At 37.2% G+C, this 15,334-nt stretch overlaps 1 protein-coding gene across 3 annotated transcripts in view; it reads left to right on the forward strand.

The window, feature by feature from the left end:
• The window catches only part of NDFIP2 (Nedd4 family interacting protein 2), a 74,710-nt gene that overhangs the window by 41,356 nt on the left and 18,020 nt on the right, over positions 1-15,334 (forward strand). For all 3 annotated transcript variants that reach the window (XM_031001197.3, XM_055360418.2, XM_055360417.2), the window contains exon 3: positions 10,827-10,960. In XM_031001197.3, the coding sequence (XP_030857057.1) occupies positions 10,827-10,960 (134 nt within the window). The remainder of the gene's footprint in view (positions 1-10,826; positions 10,961-15,334) is intronic.

Genomic DNA, 15,334 nt, shown 5'->3' on the forward strand with positions numbered 1-15,334 from the left:
GTAAAATATCAATCATTTATTACTGTTAATTCTTACTGTTCTGGGAGTGGACTGGGCTGAACTATGCTCTTCTCTCCTAGAGTCTTATGTGACTGTTTGATGGTGGCTGGGGTTGGAATTATCTCAAAAGCTTCTTTTTTCACAAGTTTGGTGGTTTATACTGGCTTCAGCTAGGACCACAGCTGGGGCTACTGGCCAAGACAGTTATATGTGGCTTCTTATTGTGGCTTACACTTCCTCAGTAGATGGTGGCTGGGTTCCAAGAACAAGCATTCTGAGAGAAAGTCAGATGGAAGCTCTATCACCTGTTATGATACTGTCTCAAATGTCACATGGTATCCCTTATGCCATATTTTGTTGTTAGAAATGAGTCACTAAGTTTAGTCCTTATTCAAGAGGAGAGGAATTCATCTCTACTTCTTGATGAGAGGAGTTTTAAAGAACTTGAAGACTAACTTTTAAAACTCTCACAACTGCATACTTACCCTTCCCCGTAGCACCAAACCTTCTCCTTCTACAGTCTCTCCTATTTCAATAAATGGCTTCAGTAGGCCAGAAACCTTGGAGTCTTCTTTTGGTACCTGATTTTAAAATTACAGCAAGCCCCCTTATCCAAGGGAGATGTGTTCTCAGAATCCCAGTGGATGCCTAGAACTACAGCTAGCACTGAACCCTATAAATACTGTGTTTTTTCTATACATACTGTTGTTTGTTTTTTTCTGTTTTTGTTTTTTTAAGATGGAGTTTCATTCTTGTTGCCCAGGCTGGAGTGCAATGGCGTGATCTTGGCTCACTGCAACCTTCACTTCCTGGGTTCAAGCGATTCTCCTGCCTCAGCCTCCCAAGTAGCTGGGATTACAGGCATGTGCCACCACACCTGGCTAATTTTGTATTTTTAGTAGAGACGGCATTTCACCATGTTGGTCAGGCTGGTCTCGAACTCCTGACCTCGGGTGATCTGCCCACCTCGGCCTCCCAAAGTGCCGGGATTACAGGCATGAGCCACTGCGCCCAGCCCATACTGTGTTTTTTTTAATATATACATACTTATGATAAAGTTTAATGTATAAATTAGGCACAGTAAGAGATTAACAACAACTAATAATAAACTAGAACAGTTATGGCAATACTGTAATAAAAGTTAGGTGAATGTAGTCCCTCTTTCTCTTGGAATACCCACTCTTCTTCATGTGATGATATGAGATGATAAAATGCTTATATGATGAGATGAAGTGAGGTGAATGACATAGGCATTGTGATGTAGTGTTAAGGCTACTATTGATCTTCTGATGATATGTCAGAAGGGGGATTGTCTTCTTCAGGTGATCCTGGACTGCAAAACCATCATGATGTCGATGAGTATGGATCCTTGATAGTTGGAGGTTATTTTGCTGAAACCTTTTGGAAGAACATTGTAACTGGAAGTTGTTGTCTCTTTTTTATTAACTCATTGAAGTATTGCTGCAGAGGTTGTAGTGCTTCAGTGATCATATGGGTGACTTTGATACTGTGCCTCATTAAGGATCATATTCTATAATTTTGACATTTAATGTCTGTGCCATTTGAAACACTTCAGCAGATTTTGGTAATGGCCATGTTACTGATTCTGCTTCATTTTCTTCTTCATCTTCCTCTTCCTCTGTAGATGACTCTAACTCTTCCATATCCTCATTATTAACACTTCTTGATGGCCATCAGTATGCCCTTCTACTTCTTCATCAAGCATATTGGCAAATCCTTCTCCACCAACTTGTCTTGCTGTGTGATTTTCCTGGCTTCTCTGCTGATCCCCAAGAAGCCTTTAAAATCATTCATAACTTTACTCCAAACATTCTTCAGGGAGACATCTACAGTTTCTGGTTTTAATTCATCAGTTGCAGCTTTGATGAATGTTACTGCATCAGCAATAGTGATTTCCAGCCCTGTATTATGTCATGTTAGGGTCTGCATCGATTGCTGATCAAATGTGATTAAATACTAGGCAAGTATATGTGGCCTTGACTGACCAGATGATGCACTGGTCAAGGGACTGAAGCAATGAGGTTATATTTGCAGGTCAAAGTAAAACCTTGACATTTTCATTTTCATAGCAAACAGATTCAGGATGGTCAGCTGCATTGTCTATTATTAATAGGACTTTAAATTTCAACTTGTTTTCTTCCAAGTAGTTTTTCACTTTGGGGATGAAGCATTGGTGGAACCATTCCATAAACAAGATAGCTGTCACCCATACTTTCTAATTATGTTGCCAGAATTTGGGCAGATAATTTTTCATTTTTTCTTTGAGGGCACATGGATTCTTCACTTTGTACACTATGCTTGGCTCTGTCATATGCCCTGCAGTGTCACCACACGGTACCTGAGTTAATCTGTCCTTCCATGTTTTATGCCTTGATGGCTCCTTTGTACTTTGATAAATGTCAGTTCTTTCAGGCATCTTCTCCCAGAAGAGCCCAGTTTCATCACAACTGAAAGCTTGTTTGGATGGTATCCTTTCTCCTTAATCAGCTTCTTCAACTCTGCCAGACATGTGACAGCAGCTTCTTCATTAGCAGACACAGACTCTCCAGTAATTTTATATTTTTTAGTCCAAACCTAATCCTCAATCTGTGTGACCTTTCTTTATTTGCAGTAAATGGCTCAGTGTCTGGTTTCAGGAGATTCCTTGCTGAAATCTTTGTATAGGCTCAGTGCCTTCTGGTGCAACACATTGCCATCAGTCGGAACATGTTTCTGCTTTTGTCCTTCACCTATAAATTTACTTCCTCTTCCATCTTAACTAAGCACTTATCACACACTGTGGCCAAAACTTTTGCAGTTTGAGATGTGACAGCAAAACTAGCACAAATTTCTTTTTCCTTCACAATTTCACAGATAGAAGATTCGTTTTTACTGTAGATCTTAGCAACCTCAGCCTACTTTTTTTTCTTTATTAAGGCAAGAACTTTCACTTTTTCACTTACAGGTAGCACTTTATGGCTCTCTTTGGCACATCTGAATTGCCAGCATCTCTACTCTTGTGTTTTGGAGCTATTATTAAGTAAAATAGAGTTACTTGAATACAAGTACTGCAATACTTCAGTTGTAGATTTGATAACCTAGAGTTGCTTAATGACTGATGGGTGGGTAGTGTTGACAGCGTGTATACACTGGACAAAGGGATGATTCATATCCTGGCCAGGACACAGTGGGTTGGTGTGAGATTTTATCATGATATTCAGAACAATGCACAATTTAAAACTTATGAGTTGTTTATTTCTACAGTTTTCTATTGAATATTTCTGGATTGCAGTTGACCTTGGGGTCACTGAAACTGTGGAAAGCAAAACCGTGCATAAGGCAGAACTATTGTATATGGTTTTTCTCTTTTAATTTTTGATGAAATGAAATATGTTATTATATGTCTTTAAGCTAGGCCATCTCCATGTTCTGAAATACACAGTTTTCATGCCATGTTCTAATCTCTTCTGGTTTCAGATTTGTGAATGTTTTGAAGTTTTAGCAATATTAGTGAGATCTATAACTTATGCTCTTAGCAGATGGAGAGAAGAGGTGGAGCTGCTAAAACTTCAGACAGGAGATGCTGGTAGTATGACTAGGGTGCTGGTGGTGAAGAGTATGTGGATTCAAGCAATATGTAGGAAGTAAAAATCAATGCCTTGGTGACAGATTGGATAAGGATGAGGGAGAAGGGGTTAAGAATGATGCCCAAGTATTACTGAAAAGGAACAGGTTTGGAATGAAGATCAAAATGTTATTTTTTGGCCATGTTGAATTTTAGGTGCCTTTGAGAACTAAAGAGGATATATTAAACAGGCAGTCAAATGATAACAGATAGACCCACATCAAATAAGCCTGAAATTCAGAGGAGAGGTTTGGGCTAGAAATAAATGTTGTAAATCAACTGTGTATAGTTGGTAGTTGAATTCTTAATCCATGAATGAAATAGCAAGGAAGAGAGTAGAGAGGAGGAAGAAGTTGTCTATGCTGAGGAACTACAACATTTAACAGTGAGTAGGGGAATATTAGCAGGTCAACAAAAGAGAAGCTGAAGAGTTATGAGAAACACTAGGATAGAGTCATCCAAGGACCTTCAGGAGAATGAAGTTAGATAAAGGGTAACACAAGAACCTTGAAGACTAGCAACACAAGTAAAGAAGAACTATTAGGCAGGTAGGAGAGGACTCTGAAAAGAATATTCTAGAAGCCAAGAGAGGAGAGAATTTTAAAAAGAAGTGGCTGGTCAAGAATTTAAAAAGATTATACCTAGCACTTACTGTGTGCTTACTGCATACCTGCCCTTTCTCCCAAGTTCTTAGGTATATAGCTCATCTGATTTTCCAGCCATCCTGAGTAAATCACATCTGTAAAAATGAGGTTCATTTTACAGAGGAGAAAACAATCATGGAGAATTAAATAACTTGCCTGTGTTCGCATAGCTTCTCAGTGGTAAAGACAGAATTCGAACTCAGATGTATCTAATTCTAAAGTCCACAGTCATGTTTTATAATTGCGGTGTCCTATGATTTTGGCTATTGGAAGGTCACTGGTGACTTTTGCCATAATGGTTTCTTTGGAGTGTTACAAATAGAAACCTAGCATATAATGGGTTAAAAAGAGCACAGGTAGAGAGGAAGCGAAGACAGCAAGTGACTTTAATAACTAACAAAGGGAAGCATCACACATGCTCAAAATAGGGGAATCATTAAATACGTTTTCAAATGATAGTATGTTTAAATATTGCATAAACATTAAAATTAGGTTTTTTGAAGGCTGTTTACTGATATCACACACTTTGAAATAGCAAGTTTAAAAAGTAGAATATAAAATGACATATATGATGTGATCCCCATTATTTAAGAAATAGATGAACATTTCCACGTAAAGGAAATTCCAAAATATGTTAAAAATAATCACTTAGTCTGGATGGTATAGTAATTGGGTTGTTTTCGCTTTCTTTAAAGATGGTCATATGCTGCATAACAACATTTTGGCCAGCAACAGACTGCATGTGTATACAACGGTGCTGAAAAATTTCTGTCACCTAGTGACATGGTAGCTGTCGTAAGGTTGCACTACTCAGTGTTTGTGGCAGTGTTGGTGTAAACATATCCAATACTCTGTCAGTTGTGTACAAGTCTAACACATACAATTATGTACAGTATATAATACTTGATAATGGTAATGACTATATTACTGATTTGTATATTTATTAATCTTAATTATTATTTTAGAGTGTATTCCTTCTACTTATAAAAAACAAATTAACTATAAAACAGCCTCAGGCAGATCTTTTCAGGAGGTATTCCAGAAGGCGTTTGTTATCATAGGAGATGACAGCTCCATGTGTGTTATTGCCCTTGACGACCTTCCAGTGGGACAAATGTGGAGGTGGAAGACAATGATATTGACGATCCTGACCCTTTGTAGGCCTAAGCTAGTGTGCGTGTTTGTGTTGCAGTTTTTAATAAAAAAGCTAGCCATGCACGGTGGCACATGCCTATAATCCCAGTACTTTGGGTGGCTGAGGTGGGAGGATCACAGCCTAGGAGTTTGAGACCAGCCTGGGCAACTTGGCGAAACCCCCATCAACAAAAAATACAAAAATTAGCTGGGTGTGGCAGTGCACACCCGTAGTCCCAGCTGCTTGGGAGTCTGAGGTGAGACGATTGAGACTGGGAAGTTGAGGCTGAAGTGAGCCATGTGCCACTGCACTCCAGCCTGGGTGACTGAGTGAGACCTTGTCACACAAAAAAAAAGTTTAAAAAATTTAAAAAATAGAAAAAAGATTGTGGAATAAGGATATAAAAAAGGAAATATTTTTGTACACTGTACAATGTGTTTGTGTTTTAAGCTGTGTTCTTATAAAAGAGTCACAAAGTTAAATTTAAAAGTATATAAAGTAAAAATACAGAAAGCTGAGATTTATTATTGAAGGAAGAAAAATATTTTAAAATAAATCTAGGGTAGCCTAGGCGTACAGTGTTTATAAAGTCTACGGTAGTGTACAGTAATGTCCTAGGCCTTCACGTTCACTCGTCACTCACTCACTGACTCACCCAGAGCAACTTCCAGTCTTCTAAGCTCTGTTCATTGTAGGTGCCCTATCCAGGTCGGCCACTTTATAATAATATTTTAGAACATATTTTTACTGTACTTTTTCTATGTTTAGATGTATTTATATAACACAGATACTTAACATTGTTAAGTTGCCTAGAGTATTCAGTACAGTAATATGCTGTACAGGTTTGTAGTCGGTGAGCAATAGGCTATATACCATATAGCCTAGTTATGTAGTAGGCTCTACACTCTAGGTTTATGTAAGTACACTCTATGATGTTCCACAAAAACTAAATTGCTTAACACATGTCTCAGAACATATCTGTGTTAGTAAGTGATGCATGACTGTATTTTAAACATGAGCTCTGCTAGATTTTGCAGAGATTATATTCTCCATTAGGTCACTTTTTGGCTAGTTTTTATAGATCTGAGTAACATAAATAATAATACGTGACATTTGTGTAATGCTTCACAGTTTACAGAGTCCTCTTGAATACTCTTTTATTTTATCCCATAATAGCAAGTAATAGCCCTGCTGTGTCAGTTTTATGGATGAGAAAGTGGAGCTTCATAGTGCTTAAGTGATTAGCTTGAGGTCACACAACTTCTAAGAGGAGGATTTGGAGCTGGAGCTTGCCAGACTTTAAATCCTCTGGTTGAGAACCACTCTTTTAAAAGGGTAGATAAAAATAAGTAAAATTTAAAAGTGAAAATTAAAGCTGTAGCAATTGAGTTTTCCTACCCAACTTTCATCTATTAGTGGTAGGGATTTTTTTTTTCTATCTTGAGTATTAAAACCTTTCAGAAATTTACATTCTTGTTATTATAAATGATCACATCTCCTTGGATAATGTGTGCCATTGTTCCGGTTTTTAAAATTTACAGTTTTAATGTTACTGCCTTAAAATTTGTAAACATTGTTTTTACTTAGATTTTGCTTCTACTCTTTCAGAACTAAAGAAATCTGTTTACTTGACCACTTACGTTTTTACACCCTGATAATAAATCTTTTCTAAGAATTTGACTCTTGTGTCTTGTGTTTGGTAACATTCAGTATTATACTGCTAGTACCAATTCCATGTGATTAGATTAAAAATGACCTAACTGCAGGTCCTTAGCTCTTATTGATAGCACTAAAAATTGTTTTAAGACCTATATGCATGAAAATACAGTAGAAGTATTGCTAGAGTAAAATGTATTTTTAGGTTGAAAATGCAAGAAATTCTGTTAGACAAAATTGTAAACAAATGTAAAAAAATAAAAGCATACTTCAGAAATATTGCTGGTTCATTTTCAGACTACTGAAGTAAAGCGAATATCTCAGTGAAGAGAGTCATATGAATTTTTTGGTTTCCCAGTGCATACAAAAGTTATGTTTACACTATACTCTTAAGGGTGCAGTAGCATTATGTTTAAAAAATGTACATATCTTAATTTAAAACTTTACTGCTAAAAGATACTAATGATCATCAGAGCTTCAGTGAGTCATAATCTTTTTCCTGGTGGAAGATCTTGCCTCAGTGTTGATGGCTACTGACTGATCAGGGTGGTGGTGGTTGCTGAATATTGGGGTGGCTATGGCAATTTCTTTTCTTTTTTTTAGAGACAGGATTCAGTGGCGCTTTCATAGCTCACTGTAGTCTTGGATTCCTGGGCTCAAGCAGTGCTCCTGCCTCAGCCTCCTGAGTAGCTGGTACTACAGGGACAGCTATTTTAAAAAAAAATTAATATTTTTAAAGGTGGAGTCTCCCCATGTTGCCCAGGCAGGTCTCAAACTCCTGGCCTCAAGTGATCCTTTAGCCTCAGCTTCCCGAGTAGCTGGGATTACAGGTGCCAGCTGCTGTGCCCGGCTCCAGCTGTGGCAATTTGTTAAAATAAGACAGCAATCAAGTTTGCTACACCAATTGACTCTTTGTTTTACAAAAGAATTGTCTGTAGCATGCAGTGCTGTTTATGGCATTTTACCCACACTAGGACTTCTTCCAAAACTGGAGTCAATTCTCTCAATCCCTGCCACTGCTTTGTCAGTTAAACTTATGTAATCTAAGTCCTTTTTTGTCATTTCAACGATGTTCACAGCATCTTCACCAAGAGTATCTCCCATCTCAAGAAATCACTTTCTTTGCTCATCCATAAGAAGCAACTGTTCATTCATTTAAGTTTTACCATGAGATTGCAGCAATTCAGTCACATTTTCAGGCCTCACTTCTGATTCTACTTCTCTTGCTGTTTCTCCCACATCTGCAATTACTTTCTCCACTGAAGTCTTAAACCCCTCAGTCATCTATGAGGGTTGGAATCAACTTCCAACTCCTGTTAATGTTCATATTTTGACCTTCTCCCATGATCCTGAATGTTTTTAATGGCATCTAGAATAGTGAATCCTTTCCAGAAGCTTTTCAGTTTACTTTGTCCAGATCCATCAGAGAAATCACTATCTGTGGCAGCGATCGTCTTATGAAATATAGCTCTAAAATCATAAGACTTGAAAGTCAGAATGACCCCTTGATCCATGGGCTGCAAAATGGATGTTGTCTTAGTAGGCATGAAAACAACATTAATCTTCTTGTACATCTCCTTCAGAGGTCTTGAGTGACCAGGTGCATTGTCAGTGAGCAGTAATATTTTGGAAGATCTTTTTCTCCTGAGCTTTCAACAGTGGACTTAAAACATTCAGTAAACCATGCTATAAACAGGTGTGCTGTCATCAGGCTTTGTTGTTCCATTTATGGAGCACAGAGTAGACTGAGCATAATTCTTAAGGGCTCTGTGATCTTCAGAATGGTAAATGAGCATTGGCTTCAACTTAAAGTTCCCAGCTGAATTAAATCCTTACAAGAGAGTCAGCCTGTCCTTTGAAGCTTTGAAACCAGGAATTGACTCCTCTCTAGCTATGAAAGTCCTAGAAGGCATCTTCCAGTAGAAAGCTGTGTCATCTACATTGAAAATCTGTTGTTTAGCATAGCCACCATCATCAATGATCTTAGCTAGATCTTCTGCATAATTTGCTGCGGCTTCTACGTCAGCACTTGCTGCTTCATGTTGCACTTTTATGAAGATGGCTTCTTTGATTTGGCCTTATAAACCAACCTCTGCCAGCTGCCAACTTTTCTTCTTTACCTTCCTCACTTCTCTCAGTCTTCATAGACTTGAAGAGAGTCAGCACCTTGCTCTGAACCAGGCTTTGGCATATAGGAATGTTGTGGCTGGTTTGATCTTCTAACTGGAACTAGAATTTACTCCATATCAGCAATAAAGTAGTTTCCCTTTCTTATTACTCATGTGTTCACTGTAGTAGCACTTTTAATTGCCTTCAGGAACTTTTCCTTTGCATTCATAACTTGGCTGTTTGGAGCAAGAGGTCTGGCTTTCGGTGTATCTTGGCTTTTGCCATGCTGTCCTTGCTAGGCTTGATTGTTTCTAGCTTTTGAATTAGAGTGAGAGACGTGTGACAAAACACGTACAGTGTTTATCAATTAGGTTTCCTGTTTTCTATGGGCACAGTTTGTGGTGCCCCAAAACAATTACAATAGTGACATCAAAGATCACTGATCACTGATCACAGATCACCATAAAAGATACAATAGTAGCACTGGAAACATTTGAAATATTGCTAGAAGTACTAGGACAGAGACACAGAGTGAGCACATGCTCTTGGAAAAATGGTGCTGATACACTTGTTCAATGTGGAATTGCCGCCGCAAACCTTCAGTTTGTAAGAAACACAGTATTTGCAAAATGCACTAAAGCAAAGTGTATAAAACCAGGTATGCTTATATAAAACTACTGTTGTTATAATGGAGGAAAATACAAAAGTGATGTCAAACAGTGTGGTGTATGCTACTTTTAGAACCTGCCTTTTTTGTGTGTGTGTCAGTGACTCTAGCATAAGTCTAATGAGTTGATTGACCTGTATAGCACTTTACTTTATTACTTATGTTGTAATAAGGGATGGGTTTTATTTTTAAAATAAGCAGTCTGTATTTTCTATTGTAATGTATTTCTGGAGATTATATTTCAAAAATTGGGGTGAGAAATACTTATAAAAGGAAATCTAAAGAACTAGCTGGATAAAGAAAAAATGGGAAGAGAAAGGGACAAGAGTGAAAAAGTAAAACTTGAATCTTTTAGCAAAGGGAAATACTGAATTTGCTTAAGAGATTAGAGCAGTTGCTGAAATCAAGATGTGTAAAAAAATTACCCCTTGTATGTTATCGGAGCAAAGTGTTTGGGGTCAGGAGCTTCCTGTGTCTGCCACTTAAATGTTTAATATTGTGCAAGTAACTTAACTTTCCTGAATCTCAGAGATGCTAAGATCAATGTATACAGAAGTGGTATATGAAATGGTTAGTACTATGTAAATGTTTGTTATTATTATTACTTTTTCTTTTTGCTTTTTTGGCTGTGAGATAGTGGGCAAGTAAACTAAGTTCTTTGTGCATACTAATAAGCACATAGAGAATACTCATATATTATGAGATTCTTCTCTTGTCTGGCACTCTTTTTCAGAATTTCATTCTAGAGGTTCTTGTTTAGTGTATTAGCCTTTAGACGGTATTTATCCATTCTTTCTCTTTATAATAAATTTGGACTAAAATAAGATATATGATTGTAATAGTAATTTATATATTTTATAGCTTATAACATAGGACTATAATAGCAATAGTAGTCCTGTATTAGTGGCCAGTTGTAAATTATTAAGTCATGGCTATGGCTACAAAATTAAATAGATTTTATTGGTTATTCTTTTTGAATTCTTTCTTCAGATACAGAAGTTTACGGTGAGTTTTATCCCGTGCCACCTCCCTATAGCGTTGCTACCTCTCTTCCTACATACGATGAAGCTGAGAAGGCTAAAGCTGCTGCAATGGCAGCTGCAGCAGCAGAAACATCTCAAAGAGTAAGAAAATTTCATCATTTCTTTTGATAAAATTATTTTTGTTAATTGATATATACATTTAGTAATACTAAAAACAGTTCTTTGTGTGTAAGTGTGTATGTAGATTTTTTTCGAGCATTATGGGTTTGAACTGCACAGGTCTACTTGTATGCAGATTGTTTTAAATAAATATATTGGAAAAATATTTTGGAGATCTGCAGCAATTTGAAAAAACTTGGGACAAATTGCATAGCTTAGAAATATCAAAAAAATTAAGAAAAGGCCTGTCATGAATGCATAAAATACATGTAGATACTAGTTTATGTATTATCGACTGTTTATGTTATCAGTAAGGCTTCTAGTTAACAATAGGCTGTGAGTCGTTAAGTTTTGGGGAAGTCAAAGTTATACTCAAATTTTCTACCGCATGCAGGTGGGTCGGTGTCCCTAACCCGTGTATTGTTGAAGGGTTACTGTATTTGTTCTACTGTTGCTTATGTGTGTGGTCACTTTTTGTTGAAATTGGCATTCTCCTAGTTAAATTCACCTTCTTTATCCCTTGACTTCCTCTTTTCTATTGGTCTTCCCCGCTTATCCCTTCCTAAATTTTGATTTCAGGCCCCTCATGTGTTAGCCTTCACTTCCCATCCTAAACTCACTCACTCTGGTTACCACCACTTGGAAAGTTCTTCTCTTTGCCTGGACCTCAAGTCCGTTGACCTCTTTGCTGTCCATGTACTTATTTCTCTTCTTACATAGTTTGAATTCCATGGCCTATCATTTTAATTGTGAATCATCTTTTTTTTCTATTTATGTTTTCTGTATTAGCATAGCCAGTTTGGTGACTGTGAAAGAACTCAAGGTAGCCAAAAAACACAGAGAAATGTTACAAGGCCTTCAAATTATTTTTGTCAGCTGTTTTTTTTTTTTTTTTTTTGATAACATTCTACTCTAGAATTTTGGAATGATGATCAAGCATTCTGTCTTCCTCATCTACATGTTTTAGTAATGGAGTTAATGAGATACATGTATATTATTCTTTGCTCTGGTAAACGGAGTGGCTGTCTCAGTAATGGAGAGTCAGTGAGATACATACACATCTACTATTCTGCAGCCAGGTAAGAGGCAGAAATTATTTACATTTTAGTGTGGCTGCAAGGAGGGCTAGAATTTTTTGCCTTTTTTTTTTCTTGCTTCAGACTTGAGAGATGCCATTTCAGATCCCTGGATTCACCCCATTTTGTTCGGGAAGAAGACAAAAAAATCAATTCACCCAGGAAAGCTAGAATTAGGTGAGGAGTCAAGGGAGAGAGATGTGCTTCCATGTATGGCATTCTCCTCTAGCTGCTATGAGGTCAGAGCCCAGCGAGCAGATCCTCTGAGAGAAGAGCATGTGCCCTGAATGTGTTTCTTTTATCAGCAATAACCCTATTTATGCCTGCTCCCACTACCCTCTTCCAGCACACACAGGGTTAAACGTCAACATAAATAGCTTTGGACACAGTTATGAAGGTAGATAAAGACAGTAAACTCCGAATTTATTTTTTATGCCTTTTCCTTCACAGAGGAGGAAAGTAAGTCTCTTAACACAGTGGCATAATATAGCTGAGTCAATAAGAATTTTTGTTGCTTTGAGGGGAACATCATAGAGAAGGAGGATAGATCTAAATAGGGTATTTTTGTCTAAATCATTTCTCGGTTACTTAGAACACATATATTTGTAAATGAACATGCACATCTCTCAGTGAAGTAGATTGATTCCTCTCTAGCTATGAAAGTCCCAATAACTCCTTTTCTCAGGGGGTGTTTGCCCAGAGACCTTAAAGAGTATTATGGACCGTAGATCATTTACTGCCCTAACTTCCATACAATAGGATAGAATTCTAAAGACAAGGTAGGAAGCATTAAGTCTTGTTAAGTGTGCTTTGAGAAAAGTTGATTTTACCCCTTTTGGAGAGAAAGGTGTGAAGTGTTACTGTTCCATTCCCTCATTGTCATCATTTCCAGCACCCTGTTTTAGAAAGTAAATGTAATCCTCAGCCAGAATTGGAACATGTCCATAAAGAAAAGCTCCCTGTTTTTACCTGCTTCTGATATCATTGTAACCCCAGCTTGTGAGCATTGTGGAAAATTTCATAGACAGCAAAGTATTAATAGAATTGTGTACAAGAGACTAACTTAGGTCTTGTAAAAAATCTTATAAATTTACCAGTGCTTCCTAACCCAGTGCTTCAGCACCCTCTTTGTGCAGAGTATGAATGTTTGCATATGAGTCTCCATTACCTGATTGAGATAAAAAATTGGTCAATGCTTGAAAATTGCTAGGAGAGTAGATTTTAAGTGTTCTTGCACAAAAAAAAATATTTGAGGTACTGTACATGGTAATTAGCTCAATTTAGCCGCTCCACAATGTATACACATTTTAAAACATCATATAATACATCATAAATATATACAGTTTTTGTCAATTACAAACAAAATTTAAAAATTGAAAAAAAGTCTCATCGAATTAGCATTTGAGTGCATTCAGTTGTAAATGAGTCTCAGCTGGGTGAGTTGAAAGCTTGTTTCCTAAATCAACTCTCATTGGGAGAATATAGATAGTCAAGAGACTTTAAAACTACTGTTTTTTACTATTTCCTATTTCTGATGTGTAGAATTGCGTGTATGTTATGGAATGGTTAAGTAGATTTCTGAAAATGACAACTCATTGTTAATATTTCTATGAAAAATGCTAATTCCAAACTATTAATTTTATAAGATGTTTAGAACATGGCTTATTCTTCAGGTAGACTCATTTCATCTTATAATGGGTAGGGCTCTTTTTTTGTAACTTGTTTTAAATTGTTGCAGTAACTTGTCTTTTGACTAGATAAATCATGAGCAACACCAGGACAGAGATCTTGCATTTACATTCCCAGTACCTAGTTATTTATCAGGCACATTTTTGTTGTTTAGTCAATGACAGTTGATTAAGTTAATGAATGCTTTCTTTGTGTTAGCCAATGTGGGAAAATAGGAAGAGGAAAACACCACAGGTGTTCTGTTACAGCTCTCTATTTTAAAATATTTTGATGTCTTTACCAATTTCAGGATTCACAAATTAATGTTTAATGTAGTTGAAATTATTGCCTAGATACCATTTTATTTTTTAAACATCTTATATAAATATTTCCCTGTTACTTAATAGTTAAATTCCCTGTAATCAATATGCTATTGAAACTTAGTGGCCATTCCTCTAGAGTGAACAATTATTTTCACATGTTTGTGTTTCGATTTTTTCTATTAATATTATAAAAGACATCTTTGGGCATATTGCAGTGACTCACTCCTGTAATCTCAGCACTTTGGGAGGCTGAGGCAAGCAGGTTGCTTGAGCTCAGGAGTTTGAGACCAGCCTGGGCAACACAGCGAGACCTTATTTCCCCTAAAAAAAAAAAAATCAGCTAGGTGTGGTGGCATGCACCTGTAGTTCCAGCAACTTGGAAGGCTGAAGTGGGAAGATCACTTGAGCCCAGAGGATTGAGGCTGTAGTGAGCCCGGATGAAGACTGCAGTGAGCCATGATTGTGCCACTGCACTCCAGCCTGGGTGAGAGTGAGATCTTGTCTTAATTTTTTTTTTTTCCTAAATGATGACTTTTGATAAAATTTCTGTATTGATTTTTTGGTGGTGGTTGTTTTGTTTTTGAGGCGCAGTCTCACTCTGTCTCCCAGGCTGGAATGCAGTAGTGCAATCTCAGTTCAGTGCAACCTCCGCCTCCCCAGTTCGAATGATTCTCCTGCCTTAGCCTCTTGAGTAGCTGGGACTGCAGGAGCACGCCACCATATCTGGTTAATTTGTTTTTGTATTTTTAGTAGAGATGGGTTTCGCCATGTTGGTCAGGCTAGTCTCGAACTCCTGACTTCAAGTGATCCACCCACCTCGGCCTCCCAAAGTGCTGGGATTACAGGCATGAGCCACTGTGCCTGGCCTGGACTGATGTTTTAAAATACACAGTATGAAATATATTTTTGCCATCACACTGACAATTTTTTGTTCTTACTGTGCTTTAATGTTTATTTCTTGAATTAATTTGAAATTATTTAAAATTTTATAAATATGCACTTAGTCATGGCCAGTCGTTAAATTTAGTATATTGAGTTTACCTATGATATATGATTGCACAATTTAAGGGATCTTTGTGCCCGAATAATAAGCAATATAAAATGGTTTTGAAAGTTTTTTTATTTCAGGATAGCAGTATGCTTAGTGAGACTACCATGATTGTGTGGAAACAACATCAGTGTCCTGGATTCAAGTTCCACTTTGACCCTCCTAATTATGTGATCTTGAGCAGAGCCCTAGCTTCTCAGACTTGGCCTCACAAAATTGAGTTATTCACACTCAACTAAGA

The sequence above is a fragment of the Gorilla gorilla genome, chromosome 14, assembly GCF_029281585.2.
Source record: "Gorilla gorilla gorilla isolate KB3781 chromosome 14, NHGRI_mGorGor1-v2.1_pri, whole genome shotgun sequence".
Taxonomy (NCBI): Eukaryota; Metazoa; Chordata; class Mammalia; order Primates; family Hominidae; genus Gorilla; species Gorilla gorilla.